The 23717-nt window shown below is 43.3% G+C and overlaps 1 protein-coding gene across 1 annotated transcript in view; it reads right to left on the bottom strand.

Annotated features, from left to right (window-relative positions):
• Positions 1–23717, bottom strand: part of PCDH15 (protocadherin related 15) — a 695579-nt gene that overhangs the window by 88661 nt on the left and 583201 nt on the right. Inside the window, exon 26 of the mRNA XM_074999591.1 lies at positions 3948–4163. Coding sequence (XP_074855692.1) covers positions 3948–4163 — 216 coding nt within the window. The remainder of the gene's footprint in view (positions 1–3947; positions 4164–23717) is intronic.

Below are 23717 nucleotides of genomic sequence, written 5' to 3'. Positions count from 1 at the left end.
GGGTCACGGGGCGGACTCAACAGCAAGTCGCTCCCTTAAAGGGCCCCTCCCAGACACACTTTCATTAAACAGTGCAAGATACACAGAGCCAACAACTAGTTGCAGACCCTGTATATGCAGCACGGACCCCCAGCTGCAGCAGCAGCAGCCAGAAGCCCTGGGCTAAGGGCTGCTGCCCACGGTGACCACAGAGCCCCGCAAGGGCTGGAGAGAGAGTATCTCTCAACCCCCCAGCTGATGGCCGCCATGGAGGACCCCGCTATTTCGATGTTGCGGGACGCGGATCGTCTACACGTCCCTACTTCGATGTTGAACGTCGAAGTAGGGCGCTATTCCCATCCCCTCATGGGGTTAGCGACTTCGACGTCTCGTCACCTAACGTCGATTTCAACTTCGAAATAGTGCCCAACACGTGTAGACGTGACGGGCGCTATTTCGAAGTTAGTGCCGCTACTTCGAAGTAGCGTGCACGTGTAGACGCAGCTAATATAAGCCACTGAGCTGTCGAACAAGAAATTTGAAAATTACGCTATTCTCTTGGGTTATAAGAAGAGCAGCTGCTTCCAGTCTTTACAGAGAAAGTAAAATCTGAAATCTTTACTACAACTTGGAGAGTGTCCATAAGGAGATTATAGCAACTGCTGTGAGTACCATATCTCTGCAAAAGAGTCAATAGGTAGCCAAGACTTGTAAAGTGGGACACTTTAATCATAAGAAATTTTAAAATTAGGCTGAGCCAATTTTGCTCTTTAGAGAGAGAGAGAGAGAGAGAGAGAGAGAGAGAGACACCTTGTTTTTCACAAATGACGTTTGAGCCATGTAAGCACTTTGGCAGACATACCTGAAGATCATTTCATATCAAATATCATCTTCCAGCTTTTGAACTTTAATTTAACTTAAAATATTTAAATGATCCTGAAATGTCATCAGATACACTGATCTGCATATGCAAACTGCTGTTTAAGAAAAACAATGTAACAAACTTGCCATAAAATTCAGGATAAGTTCAGTAAATGTGACTCAAAAGCAATGAGGAGCTTATTTGAATAAACTGAATTAGTCAGTTAAAGCAGTAACTCCTCTAGTATTTAACGAGTACTGCATAAACACTGGGGGGGAAGAAGGAGGGAGCTTACAGGCTCGTGGAGCCCACAGGCATCACTGATGGGGGCTCTCCAGATCCTTGCATCTGTAAGCATGATGCAATGGTCACCTCAGCCAGCCCCGAGAGCTTCCCCGAACATGCTGGGTGGTGATTTAAAGGGCCTGAGTCTCCAGGTGATGCTGCACCTGTGGTAATGGCAGTGGTGGAAGGGAATTCAAGACTCTTTAAATTGCTTGGCCCCAGGACAACTGCCCTTGTTACCCTCTCCCATCAGCTGGCCACATAAATATTTTTTTTTCCAAAAATAATCCTTTATTCATTCTTGGGTTTCTTTTCTGAACTCTCTCCAGTTATCAAATCTTTGAAGTGTGAACACTGGAACTGGACACAGTATTTTAGCAGAGGTTGCACCAATGCCAAAGAAGCAAACTAACCTCTCTATTTTCCAGGGGTGGCCAACCTTTTTCATCAGGGGCTACATGGCAATTTTTTGTGTGTTCCAGGACCAGAACACAAAATAAACCTAAACTGCCTCCATGCCCCAGGAGTAACTGCATAAAATATTGAACAAGTCACTTTGCAATAATGTGGGTGGATCAAATTTCTCCGCAGACACATTTTTCAAGCATCATTGGTCAATGAATACTTCATGTTGTAAAAAAAGTAACATAAGTATTTCAAACTGTCCCCAGGCTTAACCCTTCTCAGTCCCAAACTGCTGCCAGACTTAATCCCTCTCAGCCCCAAACCTACCCCAGGCTTAACTCCTCTCAGCCCCAAACTGCCCCTCCCAAATTACCTCATATAGGAACGCCATGCAATGCCAATGCTGTCCCCCCCGCCCCACCCACTCTACTTTTGCTGGGCTGCAGCTGTCACCGCCACCACCACTGCCACTTCATCAGTGCAGCTGTGTGGCTCCTCCAGCCCTCTTCTCCCTGCTGCACTGAAATAATGGGACACAATTTAATGGGTTTAATGGTCAGATCCCTCCAGCCAGCTATTAAATCAATTAAATTGAGTTCCATTAATTCAGTGCAGCAGGGCAGGGAGCCAGAGGAGGAGTCAGTGGCGGCATTGTCTGGAGCCACAAATGGCTCCTTAAAGAGACACATGCAGCTCTGGAGCCACAGGTTGCTGACCAGTCACCCCACAGTTGGCTTTCTAAATGGCACTGCTGCTAATTGGCAGGAAGGATGAAAAGGCTCCCTGGGCCAGATTCTGCCCTTTGTGACATGTGCTGGCCACTCCTGCTCTATTCTTACCTGAGAGAACCTTGCTCATGAATCTGAATTGTATTCAACTAATTCTCCACCACAGTCCTCAAAGCTTTTTTCCAGGTCAGAAGCCCCATTGTGTAAGTATGGCTCACGTTCACATTTAGTCATATTAAAATTAGTATTGTTTGCTTTTCAGTGAACCGGATGACTTTATGCCAATGAGCTGTCTTCATTAGTTATCATTCCCTCAGTTTCTGTAACGTTTATTAGCAATGATTTCGTGTTTTCTTCCTGATAAAAACATTAAGCAACATAGGCCCAAGAACTTATCTCTCTGAGACTCCACTGGAATCACTGGATGATGCCCAATTTGTAATTTTGTGTTGAGACCTAGCTGCTAGCCATCTTTTAATCCATTTAACGGAAGCTATGTTGATTTTATGTCATTATAGTTTTTTTAATCAAAATGTTGTGCCCTGTCAAATGACTTGTAGAAATGTAAGTACATTATATCATTACAATTGCCTTTGTCACCCTACTTGTAATCTAGTTTTTAAAAATATCAACTTACTTAAACCGGCACTATTTTCCAGAAACCTGTGTTCATTGACATTAATTATATGACCCTGCTTTAATTATTTTGTAACTCAATCCCTTATTTGACACTCCAGTATCTTACCTGGGATTGATGTCAAATTGACAGCCCTATAATTACCCAGATTATTCTGTTTACCCTTTTAAAACTGAGAAACCCACATTTCTCCATAGTACTTAGCATTGTATTGTACTTTGTCTTTTCTAAGCAGAGCTCCCTTTGATTGTAGTGTCAAATAGAACATCAGTCCTCAGTCATCCCAAGCGTAGCACCGAGAAAATGAGGAATACACAGCAACCAAATGTGAACAATTTCATTTAAATGAGTTAACTAGCCTCACATAGGAACTTTGTAGAAGAGGAAGATAGAGAATCCAAATCTCTGGGGCAGCATTCAGTTGCCTGAATCATGAAGCCAAAAGTTAGATTCACACCATTTACACCCCCTCCATGTACTTTTATGCCCCTTACATCCCAGAACAACCAAGAAGAGGTCACCTGTGTTTTCCTCTGTAGCCTGTTCAGCATTCAGTTTTCAGAAGTCTTAAAATAATTATTTGTCTGAATTCATAAAACTCCTTAAGGTACCTATATTGTGTTCTCAGTGACCACAGGAAGTTTATGATTCTTTGCAGACTACTCTATTCCCTTGCTATGAATATAATCAAGCTCTACAACCCTTACCATATGGCTTATTATTTTTAAATAAAATGCATACAAAAACCTGGTAGATGTTGAGTACCAAAGGATCTGTTCTGTGGACTGCAATCAGTTCTAGCATGCAATATTGTCTTTGAGTTAATAGGACATTTAAACCTATTTCTGTGATTCAAACATATGCTTTCTCAGGAATTCAGAAAAGCTTTTGTTTTAGCAAAGATAATTATAGTATCTTAAAAAGACCATCTTCACAAAGTTCATGCCCATCCCTTCTAGCTCTTTGGAGCTGAAACTTTACCTAAGGTTAGAATTTCCTCTAATGTATCAGGACTGCTTTAAAGGTGATATTGGCAGATTCATATACTTACAAGTACATCTGATTTGCTGCTCAGTCCTTTTCCATAATTGTCAGTTGCAATGACCTGAAACTTGAAATAGGACCTTCTCATGTTTTTGAACAGCATGGCAGTTTTTATAAGCCCCTCATAGGCTTCGATCACAAAACCTTCTTTGCCATCCTTGATTGGGGGTATGATGAGTCTGTACTGCATTGCACTGTAATTTCCAGTGTCTTTATCATCAGCCTAGTAGGAAACATAAAATAAGCAGGAATGAATAAGGTGAAAATATGTGTGCAAAGCATTATTAGCACTGTCCTTCAGATATAGCTGGATAGTGGTTTAAAGGACTTTTTCCACTCCTGAATAGATGATGTACGTCTGAGAGTGGATATATGCTCCATTTAACTCTGCTGAAAATAGTATTTGCTTTTCCAGCAATTTCTTTCTCCTTTGTTGGCAAACTGCTCCAAAAGAAATGAAAGCTACGAACGTACTTTTCAGATTTAAAACATATTGGAAAGGTAAGTGCATTTTAACTATGACATCAAGAGTGTGCCAGAGCTAATTTTTCCAACTATTAATGTGAAAGAGAGCAGCAGAAGACAATCATCTTGCATCTTCCCTAACAGCCATGTACCTTCCTAAGGATTTCACCTGCCTCTTTATAGGCATTCTACTATCCTCCTTGATTAGTTTGTTTTCAGAGCAACAATAATATGAAAGTATATCCTTAGTGAGATTCTGCTGCACAGAGCTCACAGCCCAAGCAGGGAAAGGAGGCACAAAGAAAGCTTTAAACCGTCTTTGCACCTCCTAATTGTGGGCAGCTCTGTGGGCTGGTGAGGCTGCTGGCATTATGTAGACTGTTTTGGGGAAGTTAAACAAAGGCAGCTTCTTGAGGTTGCACTGGACCCGGGATTCCTGGAATTTGCAGCATGGTGGCCTACCGCTAGTCTCCTGACATGTCCCTCCCATCCAAGCTCCATATCCATCGCACTCCTCTTCCATGACATAGAAGCATTAGGCTGCACAGAGTCTAGGCTCCAGGTGTGTCTCCTACCAAGGCCAAATACAGGGCTTTTAGGGCCTCTCTTCAGCATTCTGGCTTTTTTTTGCCCAGTATGATGCTGAGAACTCATTGCTGGTGTTTACATGACCAAAACATTAGGCTGGAGGTATTAAAGAGTGCCAGTTACTAAACAAACCATCCCTGCCACATTCCAGCACTTATTGGCAGCCTGCCATCCAAGTAGTGACACAGTGAACCCTTTTTACTTTGTAACTGCAGCCAAAGCTAATAGAAACTGCAGGTACCGACATGACTGTTACAAAAGGTCTGGGTCTCTGTCTACAATTCGTAGTTCATCATAAAATAAAACAAACACTGCTTGGGATGGGGTGGGAGTGTATTTACCAAGAAGCCAGAATGAAATTGGCTACAGCTAGTAGAGGTGGACCACGAAAGACAACAGTTGACCAAGCAGAGGCGGTGGGGCATGGGTGGTGGGTGACCCCATGGCGTGGGGGGGTAAACCCCAGCCTCCAGCTCCACTCACTCTGGCCAAGGTCCCACCTCTTCTATGTCCAGCAGAGCCCAGTCCCCCATCCCTCCAGCCATGGCTAGCCCCTTCCCAGCTCCTTTCACCTCCACTTTGCCCACTGGCCCTTGCCTCCTGCTCAGGGTAGGATCCCCAGCCTGCCTCGGCGCTCCAGAGACCCAGTGGGTTCCATAGACCCAAGATGCCCCCGCTCTGGAGAGCCAGCAGACAGTACAGCTGCAGTCTGCCCCAGGCCTGTAGCCCCAGAATGCTGGTACCTGGCATGGCTGCAGCCTGTTCTGGCTCCACAGCTCCAGAGAGCTGGTAGGCAGCATGGTCCCAGGCTGTGCCTCACTCCCGGCTCCAGAGAGCTGGTGGGTGGCAGGCCCCTGAATGCTCTGTAGAACTCTGCAGTTTCCCCAAACATAGAGCTCCAGCAAGGAGCATGGCCCTCTGTCTTCCCTGGCCCTAAGCTCCAGAGAGGAGAGCTCTTGGGTAGACCCCCTAAACAGGAAGGACCCCACACCCGTGGCTGTGCCAACAGTCCCAGCACTGCATGGCCAGAATGGCGCCAGTGATGGGAAGGGAGGAGGCATAGTGCAGCCCTGCCTACCCCAGCCTCTGACCCAACAAAAGCAACTAGGGAAGGGGCTCTGGTGGAGCATGGGTGAAGCCCTGTGATGCAGTTTGGGAAGGCATTGTCTTTCCTCTGCCTATGCTCTCTGCCACCCACGTAAGCAAGGTACATGTGATAGGCAGGTATTAATTATTGTTAAATGTTTTCTCTTCCGCAAAAATCCATGACCTAGAACGTGAGGAATGAAACCATTTTATGAACTCCTACTCTATATCTTTCTCTATAGAGAACTGGAGAAATTAGGGTGTGGATTTTATAAGCACAGATAGAGGGGAAGCAGGGATGAAGAATGCTGCCTGGTGAACTAGTGGTCAAAGGGACAAGGGTTGCTCTCAAAGGACATAAGCAATTCACTTTTTTCCCTAGGTAACTAACCAGAGAATGCTTGATTTAGTTGAGGTGTGAAAGGCATAAATTTAGCTATATTAAGCAAACAATTGTTTATGTGTAAATCCGTTTTGCATACCTTTGTACTGTTATTTTATTAAGATTATAGCTGCATGTGTAATTTCAGGCTGATTTTCTTCAAGAAAGGTGGTGAAAGATAAAGAGTTTCTGGAGCCTATTTCCCTTCTCAGTCTCTGTCCATGGTGAAGACAAAGTTGTTCTCTCCCAATGCAATGTCCATGAGATTGTGGTGGACAAACACATGACCAAAGACTAAGCAACTGACAAAGAGCAGTGGCATCTGTCACAATCACGTAGCAGAGCATGGGTGGGCAGTAGGTGGTCTAGGGGCCAGACATGGCTCACCAGGATTAGCCCTTGCAGGCCATTGGATATTTTATTTACCTGCACATCCACAGGTGCAACTGCTTCCAGCTCCAAGCTCCCATTGTCTGTGGTTTCCTGGTCTCAGCCAATGGGAGTTTCAGGAAGTGTTAGCACAGCCCATGCCACTTCCTCAAATTCCTAGGTCCTGGAAGCAGTGACCTGTAGACAATGGGAGCTGTGAGCAGATGTACCTGTGGTAAATGAAGCATCCAGCGGCTCACCAGAAGCTAAGCCTAGTGAATCACATCTCATCTGCAGGCCGCTTATTGCTCTCCCCTGCAGTTGAACAAAGTTTGCTTTTTGAATCAGTAAATTGCTGCAGAAACAATTAATTGTGATTGCATTTCTTAGAATGACTGCCATGCACCTTCACTGAGGTGGGGGGGTGGTGGTAATTTGGCTGGCTGGCCAGATGAGATATAAAAGTTGCCAGTATGCCCACTGACACATTGCCCAGGAATGAGAGATTTAAAAAGGTGAGCACTGAGCCTTGACCAGGGGTCTCAGACTATTTACCTGAAGACGAGTGCCACTCCTCTAATCCTCCTAATAGACCAGCAGGCACCCCTCCCTGGTAGAGCTCCTTCACATAACCCTCCTCACAACCCTCCACTCCTGTGATTCCTACTCCACGCATTCCCATGTCTGCCAGCCTGATCCCTCCCTCCAACTCCATGCATCCCTCAGCCCCATTTGATGCCTCTGGGCAATTTAACCCACTGGGTAATGCAGCCGGGCTAGCGTGGCTTCTAGCTGCTAGCACAGCATTCATGTGGCCTGGGGAAAGTGTGTGCAGAGCCACAGGATGATTCAGCATGGCTACCTCAGGCCCTGCATGTTGGGGAACACCATGGTGGCCACCTCAGCCATCGTATGGATGGGATAATCCCCTATATGCTCAGGAGAGCCTGTGGGGGCCTGCGTGGACTGAAGCTAGCAGGGATCAGGCCCTCCTGCACTCCCTTTGGCAGCAGAAGCCACAGCAAGTGAAGTTATGCAGCAGCATCTGCTCTGCTCTACTGCCCTCTCACAAGCCACTGCAGTGAAGTGGAGTGGCCAGAGTGGCTTGAGAGATGGTGGCATAGTAAATCCGTGGCTGCTGTGTTGCTTCACTTCCCAGTGGCTCCCAGGAGCCATACACTGTTGCCAACCATGCCAGTTGCCCCCTCCCCACACACACACAATCCCTGAGGCAGCATCTCTCAGGGAAGGGAGCTTGGGACAAGGCTTATGATGTGGGGCAGAGAGCAAAACAGAGATGGGAAGCGGTGGGGTGAGGGCAGAACAGAGGCTGGACTTGGGGAAGGGTACAGACATTTCCCCCACAGAGACTCACATACCAGCAGCCATGTGAGGGCCAGACTGTGGAACTGCTTGGGCTGCAGATGGGCCCCAGGCTGTGATTTTGAGACCTCTGGCCTTGACCTTCCCCTCTTCAAAATGGCAACCAGATTAAACTGCTGTCAAATGTCTCCTGACCTTCTTTAGGCATAGCCAGACAAACATCTACCTTTATGACTCTCTACAAGTTGTAGAAATAGTTCCAGTTATTTATGGGGCTAAAATATGAGTCCAGCATTGAGTTCAAGAGCGCTCTTTATGAAAATCAGTGCATAATTGTCTAAACAACGTAAAATGGGTCAGATATGTCCCTAAGGTAAATTCTACTTATTTCAGTGATCCCATGTCAAACCATAATTTATTCTTTCATGTTTTCAGCTTACTTTGTTATGTTAAACATCTACTCCATGTACTTTGAGCTAAATCGGGTACAAGGTGGGAACCAAAACTCATAAGTATCAGATTTAACTTAACATACAGAAATAAATCTTTGATGGGTTGTGAGCATATTAGAAAGGCTTCTTTCAGCCCTTTTGAGATCCATCTTGTCTATGTGTTCTCAGGGACCTTTAAATTCTCCATTTAGGCACAAATGAGCTTTGAAAGCCTCCTTCCAGAATAACAATTGAAGCTTCTATATTTAAAAAATAACACGGTATAATCCACACAGATGTATTTGCTGTACCAAAAGAAAGGAGCAAAAAATTATGAAAAAAGATCATGTTCATGCATAGTAGCTACTTTTTAACCTCAATAGCTATGTTTTCAACAAATAAAGAAGCTGTGTGCCCTTGTCAACATCATGACCCTTAATTATCATGTAACATAACTCAGCTTTAAATTTGTGATGATGTAGACAAACACCAATTAGACATTTAAAGCCTCACTTGCTTGAATACTTATAATTATGAAAGCAAATAATAACCCCAAGCAAAATTTCATTTACATTCCAGACAGTACAATCGAGACACCCTGTAATCTCTATAGCGAAAACATAGATTCTACTAATTTTATATAGTAAGAATTTGGTGTCAAACTATATCAGATGACTTGATCAATTCACAGTCTTTGTTTTCTCATCCCTTGTTAGCTTTTATTAAAAAAATGGCTATGTCTACACCAAAGCGGCCCTTTGAAAGAAGTTCTTTCAGAAGATCCCTTCAGGAAAAACTTCTTTCAAAAGATCACGAACACACACAAAAAAGTGGATCGAAAAATCGATCCACTCTTTCGATAAAGAGCAGCCAAACCTGGCTGTTCTCTTGAAAGAATGAGCCAGAAAATATTGTGGATTGAAAAATCCAGCACCATGGAGAACCACTCTTAGGAAAAAAAGGTTGCCAGAAGGTCTGCATGCATTTTTTTCAGAAAGAATCTTTTGGAAAAAGGAGCTCTTCCTCATCTGGGAGTGGAAGAGGGCCACTGGAAAAAGTGCCACTTTCTTCCCATTCAGTATTGGAAGAAAACGTCTTGTGGGTAGCTCCTCCATGGGATTTTTCAGAAGAGGACTGTTTTTTTTAAAAAAAAAACTTGCTAGTGTAGATGTAGCCATAGTGACTGCCCCTGTATTGTAGAATAAGGAAGAGTATGAAGCTTCTTCCACTAAGAATGCCCGTTCAGAAGGCACCTATAATTTGGCACTGGGGCTGTGGAGCACAAAGTACATACTGGTCATCATTGTTTCTATCTCTCATGGCTCTGGAACATTTTGTTTGGAAAAATGGAAGATAAGTCCATGGCTCTGCCATCTCTGCACACTAGCAAATGCTACCAGGACAGGGTTGGGTAGACCTTTTTTGTTATTCAAAGCCCTACTTCTAAGGCTACGTCTACACATGCAGCCAACATCGAAATAGTCTATTTCGATGAATAACGTCTACACGTCCTCCAGGGCCGGCAACGTCGATGTTCAACTTCGACGTTGCTCAGCCCAACATCGAAATAGGCGCAGCGAGGGAACGTCTACACGTCAAAGTAGCACACATCGAAATAGGGATGCCAGGCACAGCTGCAGACAGGGTCACAGGGCGGACTCAACAGCAAGCCGCTCCCTTAAAGGGCCCCTCCCAGACACAGTTGCACTAAACAACACAAGATACACAGAGCTGACAACTGGTTGCAGACCCTGTGCCTGCAGCATAGATCCCCAGCTGCCGCAGAAGCAGCCAGAAGCCCTGGGCTAAGGGCTGCTGCCCACGGTGACCATAGAGCCCCGCAGGGGCTGGAGAGAGAGCATCTCTCAACCCCCCAGCTGATGGCCGCCATGGAGGACCCAGCAATTTCGACGTTGCGGGACGCGGATCGTCTACACGGTCCCTACTTCGACGTTGAACGTCGAAGTAGGGCGCTATTCCTATCTCCTCATGAGGTTAGCGACTTCTACGTCTCGCCGCCTAACATCGAAGTTAACTTCGAAATAGCGCCCGACGCGTGTAGACGCGACGGGCGCTATTTCGAAGTTGGTGCCGCTACTTCGAAGTAGCGTGCACGTGTAGACGCAGCTTAAGTGTTATCCTTTGGGAACCAATACAAAATGATGTCTTGCAAGATATAATTCCTGGTGGCAATGGAAACAAACAAGCAACTTCTTGCTTTTTCCTAAGATGCTCACCTGCAAAACCAGCTCATTATCTTTTACATAATCCTCCTCACAACCCTGCTTTCCTGTGATTCCTACAACATATGTAACAATGTATTAGGCTGCTGATGTACTGAGACCGCTGCCTACGATGCTGAAAAATACAGACTCATTGTTCCCATGGCCTCCCTACCTATCTCTCTGTATCCATCTGTTGTCACCTGCACATGCTGAACCTCTGTAATCCAGAAGTCTCTCATCCAGCAACATCTGTACTCCAGTATAATTTTAGTTAGCTGGACAACCACTTCTCATGGGTGTAGACGAGTTTCCTGCAGTCACATGAAGTCCTGGCTGTCAGTGTTCTGTACTGTTATTTAGCAGTATTTTACCACTAAATATCTTCTAACAGCCCAGTAAGCAGTGGAAGTGTTGGTCATGCTGCTAGACAATATTGACCACCTGTGGTCCAGCAAATTCTCTTGTCCAGAACTGGATAGGTCCTGAGGGTGCTGGATTAGAGAGGTTCATTTTGTATTATACTTTGTAGGCTTTTGGGGCAGAGACCATCTTTTGTTCTGTGCATAACATCTGGAAGAACAGAGGGGTTCTGTTTTATGATTCATTCAATCTCCTAAATGCTACAATAATACTATAGTAATAATAAATAATGGCAATGGCTCTATGGTGATGGCCTTTTCTTCCTTCCTCAGTAAGGATTTCCCTTACAGGGAATGTAATTTTGCCCTTTCAATGAAAAGTGAATGTTATTACAACAGTTGACTCAATAGACTGGCTTATTAAAATGATCCATAATAGCTGGACCTCTGTGTATAGGTTTCAGTGTGATGAGGTCATAACCTATCATTTTTTCATGTATGTAATTTTCATTGCAATAGATCATAATTTTACATAAAATTCAGTTGAAGGATATAGCCTTCTTCATAAGAAGATGGGTAATATCAGCATAGCAGTGCTGAACTTTTCAAGGAGTGGATATGGACTCGGACCACAAACTAGTGACTGCGAACATCAAGATGAAACTCAAGAGAAAGTGTAAGACACAGTTCAAGAAATGAAGAGATGTGGCAAGGCTAGGTGAGGAAGAAATAGGGAATGCATATAAAGCCGTGCTCAAAGAGAAAATCAGGAATGTGGGCATAGAGAAAGACCTAGATAAGAGAGTTGAAGGGATGGCCGTGGCGATAGAAGAGGCAACTGAGCAGATGATACTGGAAGAAGAGAAGATCAATAAGAAGTGGATTACAGAGGAGACACTGAAGTTGCTGCAGGAGAAGAGAGCATTGAAGAGCAAAAGGGAAGTTTTTTCAGAGGGTGGAACAGCAGTATAGAGTGAAATGCAATGAGGTAAGAAAAGCAGCCAGAATGGATAAGGTGAAATGGTTACAGGAGCAGGGTGAAGATATAGAGAGGTATTACAATGAGTGTAAGACCAGGGAGGTGTATAAGATGATCAGAAATATCAATAGGAAGTGGCAGCCAAAGCACATGGCAATCAAAGATGAGAACAATGAGATGCTCATGATCAAAGAGAAGGTTGTGCAGTGACGGACAAGATATTGCACTGATCTGTGCAAAGCAGAGTAGGACCCAAGTGTCTCAGAGACTGATCAAAGAACTGAAAATATTACCACCGAGCATTGAGAGCAAGACTCGTTTTTCAAAGGAGGAAGTAAAAAGAGCAGTGAAATGACTAAAGAACTACAAGAGCTCTGGAAATGATAAGATCATGGAGAGATGACCAAATACAGCAGAGAACATATGATTCAGGAAATACACCAACTACATGCTATAGCACGGAAAGAATGGAAGGCACCTAAGGAATGGACAAGATCCATGCTAGTGAAAATACATAAGAAAAGGAACACATTGGATTTTAAGAACTACAGAACATTGCCCTAACAAGTTATCTAGGCAAGGTGCTGATGAGGATACTGATGGAAAGTCTGAGCTCACAGATAGAAGAACATCTAGTTGATGAGCAAACAGGATTCAGGAAAGACAGGAGTACCATACAGAAGATATTGGCACAAAGATTGATAGTGGAAAAAGCTCGACAAAAGAACAAGAACATCTACAATTGCTTTGTTGATTTTCAGAAGATGTTTGGCAGTATAGATCAGAAAGTGACTTGGATTGTGTTGGAGTCAAGCAGTGGATAGCAAACTGATACAGTTTTTGAAGGACATCAACAACAATCCAGAAGCAGCAGTGAGAAAGAGAACCTACTGCAGAAGGTTATACAATGGAAGTTACAGCTATTCACGCATATCTGCAGGATAAATGATGAGTAAAAAGTCAAGACCCTGGTATCTGGCATAATGGACAGTTTGAATAGGACAGGCAGACCCTGCAGAGGATGGGTAGATGATATAGCAGATTATTGCAGAGCTAGTCAACAGAAACTAAGTCACTCTACACTGGAAAGGGAAAGATGGAAGAAAATAGTGAGGGAGGCATTAGACACTAACAGGTGCTGAGAAAGTGGTTGTTATTGATGATGATGAACGTATGGGGCTTAGGGCAAGCTTATACTATGAAGAAGCTTGAATTAAGGTACATAATTTCAGATACATTAAGTACATAGCTAAAGTTGACATACCTTAATTTGGGCTTTTGTGCCATCTTCACTAAGGAAGGTTGACAGGAACCTGTACTCCTGTTGATTTCCCTTACTCCTCACAGGGGCAGGAGCACCACTGTCAATCTTATAAATTTGATTTAATGTATCCTCACTAGGCATGCTAAATCAAACTCCAGAAGATTGACCAGGGGAGGGTTGATCTTCCCTGTAGTATAGATACCCTTAACAGTTGGATCAATGGCGGAGTCAATGTGGGATTTGGAAGGCAGGGGAAGAAACATGAGTTCAGAGAGAAGATACACAAGAATGCACTAGGAGAGACCTTCTGGTGGTATTTCTTTAAATGTACAAAAACATTCTAACTTGGTATATTTTTCTTTCTGATATGATTACAGTTATTACAAGATAAGTTTTTTGTGTGTGCACCTTATACTGCAGCTGCTCCCAAAGGAAGCCCGAGAGGTATATAGAAGACTGGAGTTGTATGTATAGAATGCTGCATATGGAGATTAATACAGTATAGCAGGAGGTAGGCAGAGAATTCTAAGACTCTAGGGCTGTGTCTACACTACAGGGCTTTGTTGACAAAACTCAGGGAGTGTCCACACTACAAATGCCTTCTGTTCAGAAACTGGTGACAGAACACAGCAGTTTTCTTGGGAGAGTTAAGTCACTCCTGTAGAAGGCATAATCCCTCTGTCAATAGATTTTGTTGACAAAAATATAGCGTAGACACTCTGGGGCACCCTTTGTTGACAGACAGCGCTTCCAATTCACTGGGCAGCACTGTTTGCTGGGCTTCTGGTTGGCTGTTCTGTCAACAGAGGGCTGGGTAGTCTGGCTGCTCTCTGGCAACAGAGGGCTTTGAGAGGGGGAGCCTCTATTAGGTGTGGACACATTCTGTCGACAGAGGTTCTGTCAGGAAATATCTGTTGACAGTGACTTCTGTCGACAGAATGTTGTGGTGTAGACACAGCCTAGCGTAGTAAAGCAGCACATTGGAAAAGTAACCCCAATTCCAGGGCCCTGAAGGTAGATGATAGAGGCTACATCCACACCAGAGAGTTTTGTAGATGAAACTGGGGTTTTGCAGACAAAACTCACTGAGATTCTAAACACAAAATGTGTTTTGTCCACAGAAACTGTTGACGAAAAAAGCTGTGTAGATGCTCCAGGGGGCCCTTTTGTTGACAGAGCAGATCAAGTGATTGACCCATTTTCATGTGTAGACACGATCTGTTGACAGAAGCTTTGTTGGAACATCTCTTCCGACAGTAACTTCTTGTAGCCAGACAAAAGTCTCACCCTTACAAGCCAGCTTGCTCGCTGCCCCCCGCCCCCCGAGGTGCCTCACAAGCACACAGGGCACGGAAACAGCTGCTGACAGCACAGTCTTTGATGTCTCTCATTGAGGCGCAGATGTGCTAGCTCATCGTGACCCTGAGAAACAGAAAACACAGATAGAAGCCTAACAGGCCAAACTGTCAACAAGGCAGGGGGGAACCTCAGGAAATCACCCCAGCTGGCATTGATGGATTTGATTCCCACACAGCCATCCCAGAAGATGAAATCTCCACCCCTGCAAAAGAATGTCCTGTACTCCCGAATTGCTTATCTCCTTTCTTACAAGTGCAAATTAAGTAATAATTGCCCTTGTAAAAACTGGTGTCACAAAAGACAGAGCAGTACGATCTGGCACCATAGATAAGAAAGAGAATACGTAACCTAAGGGGGTATAAAGGTGGGCTCAGCAGAACTTTAACTCTGAGTGCATCTCCACCAACTACCTGCTGGTCGGGTCAGGTGATTGCCTCCCGAGGTCCGCAACTGGGGACACCCAACCTCGTATTCATCTTTCAGTGGAATTGAGTGACCGATCCGGCTTGGCTACGCTGGTATCGAGAGACGCAAGGAGGGTAAGATATACCCATGCTAAGGTCTCCTTTTTGGTGCACACAGTTAAAGAATTAGAGCTCTGTAACTAGATGTCATTGTATCAAGATATCATTGTGTTAGATGGTAACGGATATCTTTGCATTGGATTGTAACGTAACCTGGTAACACCTGTACTTTGCTAGCACATAAGAAGTAGACAATAGCCTTTTGTAACCGCACGCTTATAACTGTAGCTTAACTAAACTTGTAACTAGTTAAGATCTAAGCCTGACTGCTGTTGCTCTTTGTCACTCCAACACAGCCGGCACAATAAAAAGAACTTTAACCGTTTGGTTACCACAGCCTGGCCATTTGTGAGAGCGCTAGGAGCTCCCTGCTCCAGCAGTAAAAAAACGGGTTGTTTAGGACCCAGGGGAATACCTCACCGCACATTACCTGGCCACCGGCTAACACTTCTGTAGATAGATGCTTCTAGTGTAGACATAGCCATAGTCATAAAAAGAAAAGACAACAAAAATGAGAAAATAAAGAATAAACCAATGGTTAGAACAAACTGATTACATTAAAAATCTCGAAAAATGAGGTATAAATGCTGGTGCCTCAAAAGCAGTGGGCTAGCTATTAGAATTGCAATATTCACCAAGCTGTAAATTCCTGCAGGCAAAGCAAAGCTAAGATGATTTTTTTTATGAGCTCCTTTAGCATATTCTATCTTATGTTTAAGGGTGACCTTGCTAGGGAATCTGGAATGGAAAAGAGTCTGATAATAGGTTGCCAACTCTGGGTTGCTGGTTTCAATCTAGATCGTGATTGTAGCAACAAAAATTGTTACCATCTGATGGCTGCTTAGCAGCTAATGAATTAATGGTTTCAGCGAAGTTTCTAGTTACCATCACAAACAAGTCACCGACATAACTGTCATCCTCACAGCAGGTTCAATAAAAAGGACAAGAATTTTGTTGCAAATTGAGCTCTCTATCAGTCAAAACACTTTCATGAACAGAAACAAATGTATTTGGGAGACAATTAATACTGGAAGGCCATGTCACACTACAGCAATCTGTTGACAGATCGCAGCCCCACATGAAAGTGGATTTCTTTCTTGATCCACTTTGTCAACAGAGAGCTGTCAGACTGCCTGTCCATTCTCTTGACAGACTGTCCAATGAGAAGCACAGAAGACAAGGCTTCCCAGTGACCCAGAAGTCCTGTCTGTCAACACAAGGCCCCCTCAGAGCATCCACATGGCTTTTTTATCAACAGATTCTGTCAAGAAAGGTGTTCTGCCTTATCGGGGAGAAGCAGAAGGTTGTTGGCAAAAGTGGATGCTTCATGAGTTTTCTTGACAAAACTGGGGTTTTGTTCACAAAACTCACTAGTGTAAATGTAGCTGAAGAGTTTTAACATCCATTTTGAAAAGATCTCTTATTTATGGAATGGATTTGTTAAACAAGAATATTAGTTGATAATCCGCCTATGTAAAACAAAGATTGTTTTACTTAAAGTTCATGAAGGTCAAGTCGCCAAATTAAGAAACAGAAACAATATAAATGATAAATATGACTCAAATGACCAGTGCACAGGCTATATTTACACTGAGGCGTGATATTGGGATACCAAGGTAACCCTAAACAGTAACTCCACATTTATGAAAAATGCCTGGTATTTCAAAATATTTTTCGAAATAGTGGGCAAACTATTTCGGCATCCCTCAACCCCTTGTTGCATGAAGACTAAGGGATACCTCAAAATAGCCCAGTATTTTGAAATTTGGCAATGTCTGCACAGCACCAAATCCCAAAATAACCTATTTCGAAATTGATTCCAAATTGCATATCTTATTTTGAGGTAAGGGCATAGTGTAAACAGAACCACGGTGAATAAAAAATAGTCACCAGCTTGTAATCAAAATACATGGCAAAATTATTTACACAAACTATTTCATGAAAAATTTTGAATAACAAATGAGTAAAAATAGTGATTTGTTTGCATAAACTTAATAAAAAAGGAAAAATGGCATACGTCTTTAGATAAATTGGTCACAATGAACAATTTGAAGTTTACCCTAAAGTCATTATAAAGCCAAAAGGGACAGCTTCAATCCTTAGTTTGATTTAGATGAGTAGTACCAATGTAATCAATAAGACTGATCATGATTTACATGAGTAGTACCAATGTAATCAATAAGACTGCTCATGAGAACAAGCATGCTCCTGAGAGTATGAATTCATGGCACCAAGTCTCAAACTATATCCAATTAAATCTTCTGGAAAAGAAAATCATCTCCAAAGGCGGAAGACAGAATCAATGACTACAGCCTTTTGTGTTGCACCCGATAGAGGAGGTAATCAATTCTTTAAAAATTAGGTTTTAAAACTAGGGGAATACTTATCAATGTATCTGTCTCTATTTTAAAAACCCTTATTTGGAATACAGAGTTTGGAGAAAAGTATTTTGATAAAAGTGAGCTATGAAATAATTGGGTCTAGATAATAAGTGAATAGCGTAAGTTTATTCATTTTTTAACAGATGGATTTTCATCTCTCTCTTTTTGCCTTCTTAGCACTTACTGATTAAATCAGTAAAATGGACAGAGAAAAAATATAATTGGAATAATTTTAACCACAGTATTATCACAGTCCACTAAAGTTATTGAACAGTTCTATAGTTAGCCTTATACTTTTAGCCTCCTTAGATAATGATCAATGCACAAGTGCTTTAAGAAGGGTTCGCCTGTCTGTTCTATTCAGGTTCTTATCTTGTGTCCATCACTGTGATATCTTAATACCTGCTGGGACATTGCTGTAGTGACATGAAAAAGAGATGTTTTAAGTACATATAATACCTTTTTATTTCTTCATCACTTCAGACATTAAATTATCAAACACAAGGAAAATATTATGGAAAAATAGTCATATTTTAAAATAACATTGGGAAAATTAAGTATTTGTGAAAATGTGCCAATAAAATACCACTACAGTGAAAAGTTAATTTTCACCTTTAAGCCCCAAAGATAATGTGTGCATCTGTTCTTGTAAAATAGATTGAGCATATTGCATAGAACTAAGTCAGGTTCTAATAACGAGGTGAAAAGCAAAAGACGTAAGAAAACCCAACAGATATGCAAAATAACTTCAATAATTTAAAATGAAATTCAAAACACATTGCAGACTGCAAAAAGTAAGGATTGATAGCTATGATAAATACATGTTTTTTAATTCACAAACAAAAACATAAAACATAAAATAACATTTAACTAGGAAAATGAAAACAGAGAATAAACAAGGATGAGTGGTAAATTACTGAAAATACAGAATGACATAAAAGGGAGATGGTGAAAGAAGGCATGGATTTCCATAATTCTAAAGAGTTACCTTTTCTGTTTGACCCTTTTATTTTTTTTTTCTGGACAAAAAGACTATTAAAAACAATTAGAATAGCAGTAAAAGCAATTACCCAGACTGTTCTTCCAGCTGTATCACCCCTGCAGTCCCAGGTGCAATGTTTCCAGAATGAAAGAGAAGCCCAAATCATGAGGGCTTCCTCCTAACAGCAACCAACAGCCACTCCTGTTTCACCATAGGGCTCCCCAGTTGACAGTTCCTTGAGTGGACAACTTAATTGATTGCATTTAACTGCCTTAAGGATAGCTTTTTATTTGCTAACACATATTTAAGATCCTCTTATTGTTTCCACTTCAATGGAAAAATTATAAAGAGTGTTTTTACTGGCCTTTCATTTATTTACAATCACCTTCCTAAAAACTCTACAGGATATTGCTTTATCTGTTGTAAATGGGCTTTTGCTGAATGGAACATTTTCCATTGCCAATCAGTTTTGTTGTCCTTTTCTCCCCTTTAAATGTAGATCCACAGCTAACAAATTCTGAAGTCTAAGTTCTTCCACCTTTCTCTCCATTTTTAGAGTGCCTGTATTACTGTTTTTGTTTTTATTTTATTTTTTACCCCCCAAAATTTCATGAAACTGAACAATGGATGAATTTCAGAATAATATGCCTAGGGCACCTGGCAGTCTTCAGTGGGTACTACCATCTCTCTTTTTAGCAAGGTAGACTCAACAATTCCTAATTTTTTAGCAAGACATGAGTACCAACTAAAGACGTGTGTTTGTCTTTCAAAAGAAGTACTAGAATTTTTATTCACACTCCAGGCTAAACGTCTTTTTTTCTTCACTTTGAGACAAACAATACTATGTGTAGAATCACGTAATTGGAAGGAACTTTACAAAGTTATTAAGTCAAATCACACACTTACGGCCAGAACAAACAGCCTCTAGAGTCTAGATGATCCCTAACAGGTATTTGTCTAACTTGATCGTCAAAATCTCCAATGATGTCAATTCCACAATATCACTAGGCAATATACGCTAGTGTTTAACCACCCTTACAGTCTGGAAGTGTTTGGAAGTAATGGCCAAACAAAACCTCTCTTGCTGCAATTTAAGCTCATTGCTTCTTGTTCTATCATCAGGAGTTATGGAGAATATGTTTTCTCCCATCCTTGTAGAACCTTTTTAGATACATGAAAGCTGTTATGTCCCCTTTTAGGCCTGGTTTACACTAGGGACTGAGAATGGCAGGTGAAGGCAAGGGACCAGCTAATGTCCCACTTAGAAACCATCACCAGCATCTGGCGGGACCAGCTGGTCCAGCCACCTGCACCCACCACTGCCACACCACCTCCAACTACCCCTGCTCCCTCTGCCCCTGCCAGACTTCCCCTCCATCTTCCTATACTTTGCCTGGTGGATTCATTCCTTGGCCACTCCCCTGCCCTCCAGAATTCCCCTACTTCCTCTGCCGAGTCTTCCCCTTCCCCCTTCCCCCAGGTGCCCCTGCTCTCTCTGCTGAGCCTGCCCCCAACTCCAGGCCCTCCCACCAAGCCTGACACCACTGCAGCCCCCTCTGCCTATAGCTCCCTGTACCCCAGGCCCCAATGAGGACCCCAACCCTAGTGGGAGAGGCTTCCACAGCCAATGTGCTTGGGGTCCTGCTCCCCTATGGGATCCTGGCCCCAACTCTTCCCAGGACTGAGGGTCACCCCCCCATCCCATGCCCCCACTTCCAAGTTCAGGTGCCTGACCCCCGTTCCATACCCCTATTTCCAAGTTCAGGGGCCCCTCTATCCCATGCCCTTTGGGACAGATGACCCTACACGTTTTATTTCATTGAAAGTAAAGTTTTTATTTTTGCACTACCCTCGTGTCCCTCCTTATTGTGGAGGAGTCGGGGGAGGTGGAAGGAGGAGTCATGGTGGGGATAGGGTGGGGCTGCAGGGCCAAGGCCCCTGATGGTGTTGCCCTGGGGGTTTATTATAGTTCACTGGAGAATCTCTCTCTCAGGGCCTTGTGGATCCACAGCCTTGATGGGCTGGCAGATGGGGGCCACTCCCTGATGTGCATAGGTGTAGCCAGCAGCTGTCCCTCCTCCCCGACCAAGTGCAAAGCCCCCCCCCATTTCCTCTACACAAGGTTGTGGAGGGCACAGCATGCCCACACAACCTGGGGGTACACTGTTCTCCCCCATGTCCAGGCACATCAGCAGACAACCAAAATGTGCCTTGAAGCACTCAAAAGCACACACCACCTGCATGCAGGCCTGGTTGAGGCAGTCATTAAAGAGTTCCTGGGTGGGGTTGAAGCGTCTGGTGTAGGGCCTCATGAGCCAGGGTAGGAGGGGTAGGTGGCTTCCCTCACTGTGCACAATGGGATGTCCACATCTCCCAACATCTATGAAAGGACTACAGAGGTTGACCACGGGCTGCAGTACAATGGAGTGGTACCCCTTCTTGTAGACGAACTATGCTACACTATAGTCTGGGGTGTAGATGGGTATGTGGGTCCCACTGATAGCCCTGATACAGTTGGGGAGCCCCAGGATGTTGAATCTGGCCACAACCATTTCAACATCAGCCAGATGAATGAGCCTCCACAGAAGGAGTGAGTTGATGGCCTCATGACCTGCAAGAGGAAGAGGAAGGACACACAGGTGAGGGACTGGTGGGTTGAGCTTTTGGCCTCAGGAGGTTCCCTATGCCCCTTCCCACCCCCCAAGCTCTTCACAACCCCCCCCCATGAGGCTGTCCCCCAAGAAGCAGGACTGTGTGCAGGTGGGATGGCGTAGTCCCTTGGGGACAAGGCTCCCCCATTCACTTACACCCCACCTGTACCTCCCAACCCTACTCTCCAAGGTTTTCCCTTCAATGGGCCCTCCTTCACCATCTTGAAGTGCCTGTGGGCCAAGTGTGCATTACCTGCATGAGGACAATGCTGATGGTGGACCTGTCCATGCCAAAGTGGTTCCCCATGGAGTGGTAGCTGTTGGAAGTGGCCAGCTTCCAGAGGGTGATGGCGACACTCTTCTCCAGGGGAATGGTGAGCTGCAGGTGGGTTTTCTGTCATTGGAGGGTGAGGGCGAGCCATGCCCAGAGCTCCAGAAAGGTCTCCTTCCACATGTGAAAGTTCTGCACCACCACTGGTCATCCCATTATGCATGACAAGCCAGTCCCACCAGTTAGAACTGGTGGTGTATTGCCAGACCTGCCTGGTGACCTGAGGGTGTGGGCACTGGTGGTGCCCTGTGGCAGTCAGGGTGTCTTCCTCATGGGAGGTGTTGGCCTCGCCCCTCCGAAGGAGGAGGGGGAGGCCTGGGATGATATGCAGCAAAAGCTGCAGCAGCAGTGTGTGTGGCCAGCACAAGCCCAGGGGCTGCTCTGGCAGCACAGCTAGCTGGTAAGGTCATACACTGTCACAGAAAGTGTTGGTGCCCTGTACTAGCTTTGCTGTCCCTCCAGGATGTATGCAAGACTCACCATGGGCAAGGAACATGGGTCGGGATGGTGGCGGGGGGGCGCTATTTAAGAGCACACCAGGCTGGGGATCCAGAAAGGGGTTGGCACCCATGCATGCCTGTCTTCTGGTCGCTGGGGCCCATTCTGTTGAAAGAGTGGCTGGAGACTGTGGCTGCTCTCTGTCAAGAAAGTGAGCCACTTTTATATGTAGATGTATTCTGTTGATAGGTAACAGAGAAAGCCATGCTAGTCTATATACAATCAAAACAAAAAAGCAGTCCAGTAGCTCTTTAAAAACTAACAAAATAATTTATTAGGTGAGGAGATTTCATGGGACAGACCAACTTCTTCAGATCATAACCATGCCAGAACAGACTCAATATTTAGGGAACAAGAGAACCAAAAATAGTAATCAAGGTTGACAAATCAGAAAAATATTATCAAGTTGAGAAAATCAGAGGGGGGCTGTTGTTGAAAGATATCTTCCAACAGTGACTGCTGTTGACACAACACTGTATTGTAGATGTAGTTTAGGAGTACAGTTTATGACATGTTAAAGAATGCATGTTGCAAGCTAGGAAAGAATAAATCACCTAATTCAGCAGCAGCCATTTCAAAGTAACTCTTGCTCTTGAGTAAAACATGTTCTTATAAAGCATGAAGACTACTACTTCTTTAAAGATTTTTTTGGAGACATGCTCAATGGGAGATCCTTAACTTATTAAAAATAAAACTTCCATACTTTTTATTTGTCACAGTAAAAATTGCAGTGTTGAAATATTTTTACTATGACTTGTTCTTGACTGGTTGTTCTCAGATTTTAGTTACTATTTATCACTGTCAATAACCCGCTGTTTTACTGCAGGAAAATGATGGGAATAAAATTAAGACCGAAAGTCCATACTTCAGAAATGATTCAAAATCTTTCTCAGCATAAAATGTATCTTGAATAAAAAGTGAACTCCTCTCTTTACTTCTCTTCAAAGTGTTAGTAGTTTCCCTATTATAACAAAATGACAAGTACTTTTATATCTTTCAAACTTGTTATGATTGTGCTCTAAAATGAATTCTTTTTTCTACTGCCACTCATGCTAACATTACTGATTCACACCACAGACATAAAGTTATAATATACCTAAAACCTTACTTTTATACTTGGCTTACTTTTATACTTTTATACTTTTATACTTTGCCCAACACGATTTACAAATTGTGCAATATGTGACATTTAGAAGCCTCAATTATAATCAGTAATTTAAGAAGTTTTATATTTAAATTTAAAATACTTTTTCAACTATGTGTGAATATTTGTGACATTAAAGATTATGCAGGTTATAAAACTTTCTATTTAAGATGTATAATTTGTCCACATAAAAGCTTGCTGCATATTTTAGCTGCAAATCATTTTTTTAATGGTGCTTCTCAAATACGAACATTTAATATTATCCTGTGGCACAGAATGAGTAACTGTACCTGGTTACAAATTGTAAATAAGCAGACTGCTGTGTTTTGAATGGCTTTACTTAATCTGTAATTTTCACTTTTAAATGTTCTGTTTTTTTTCTTTTCCACAATTTAAGGGGTCCATTCTGTCAGTGCACATATACAGTTCCCATTAA

The sequence above is a fragment of the Carettochelys insculpta genome, chromosome 7 (genome assembly GCF_033958435.1).
Source record: "Carettochelys insculpta isolate YL-2023 chromosome 7, ASM3395843v1, whole genome shotgun sequence".
Taxonomy (NCBI): Eukaryota; Metazoa; Chordata; order Testudines; family Carettochelyidae; genus Carettochelys; species Carettochelys insculpta.
This window is presented reverse-complemented; position numbering and strand designations above follow the sequence as displayed.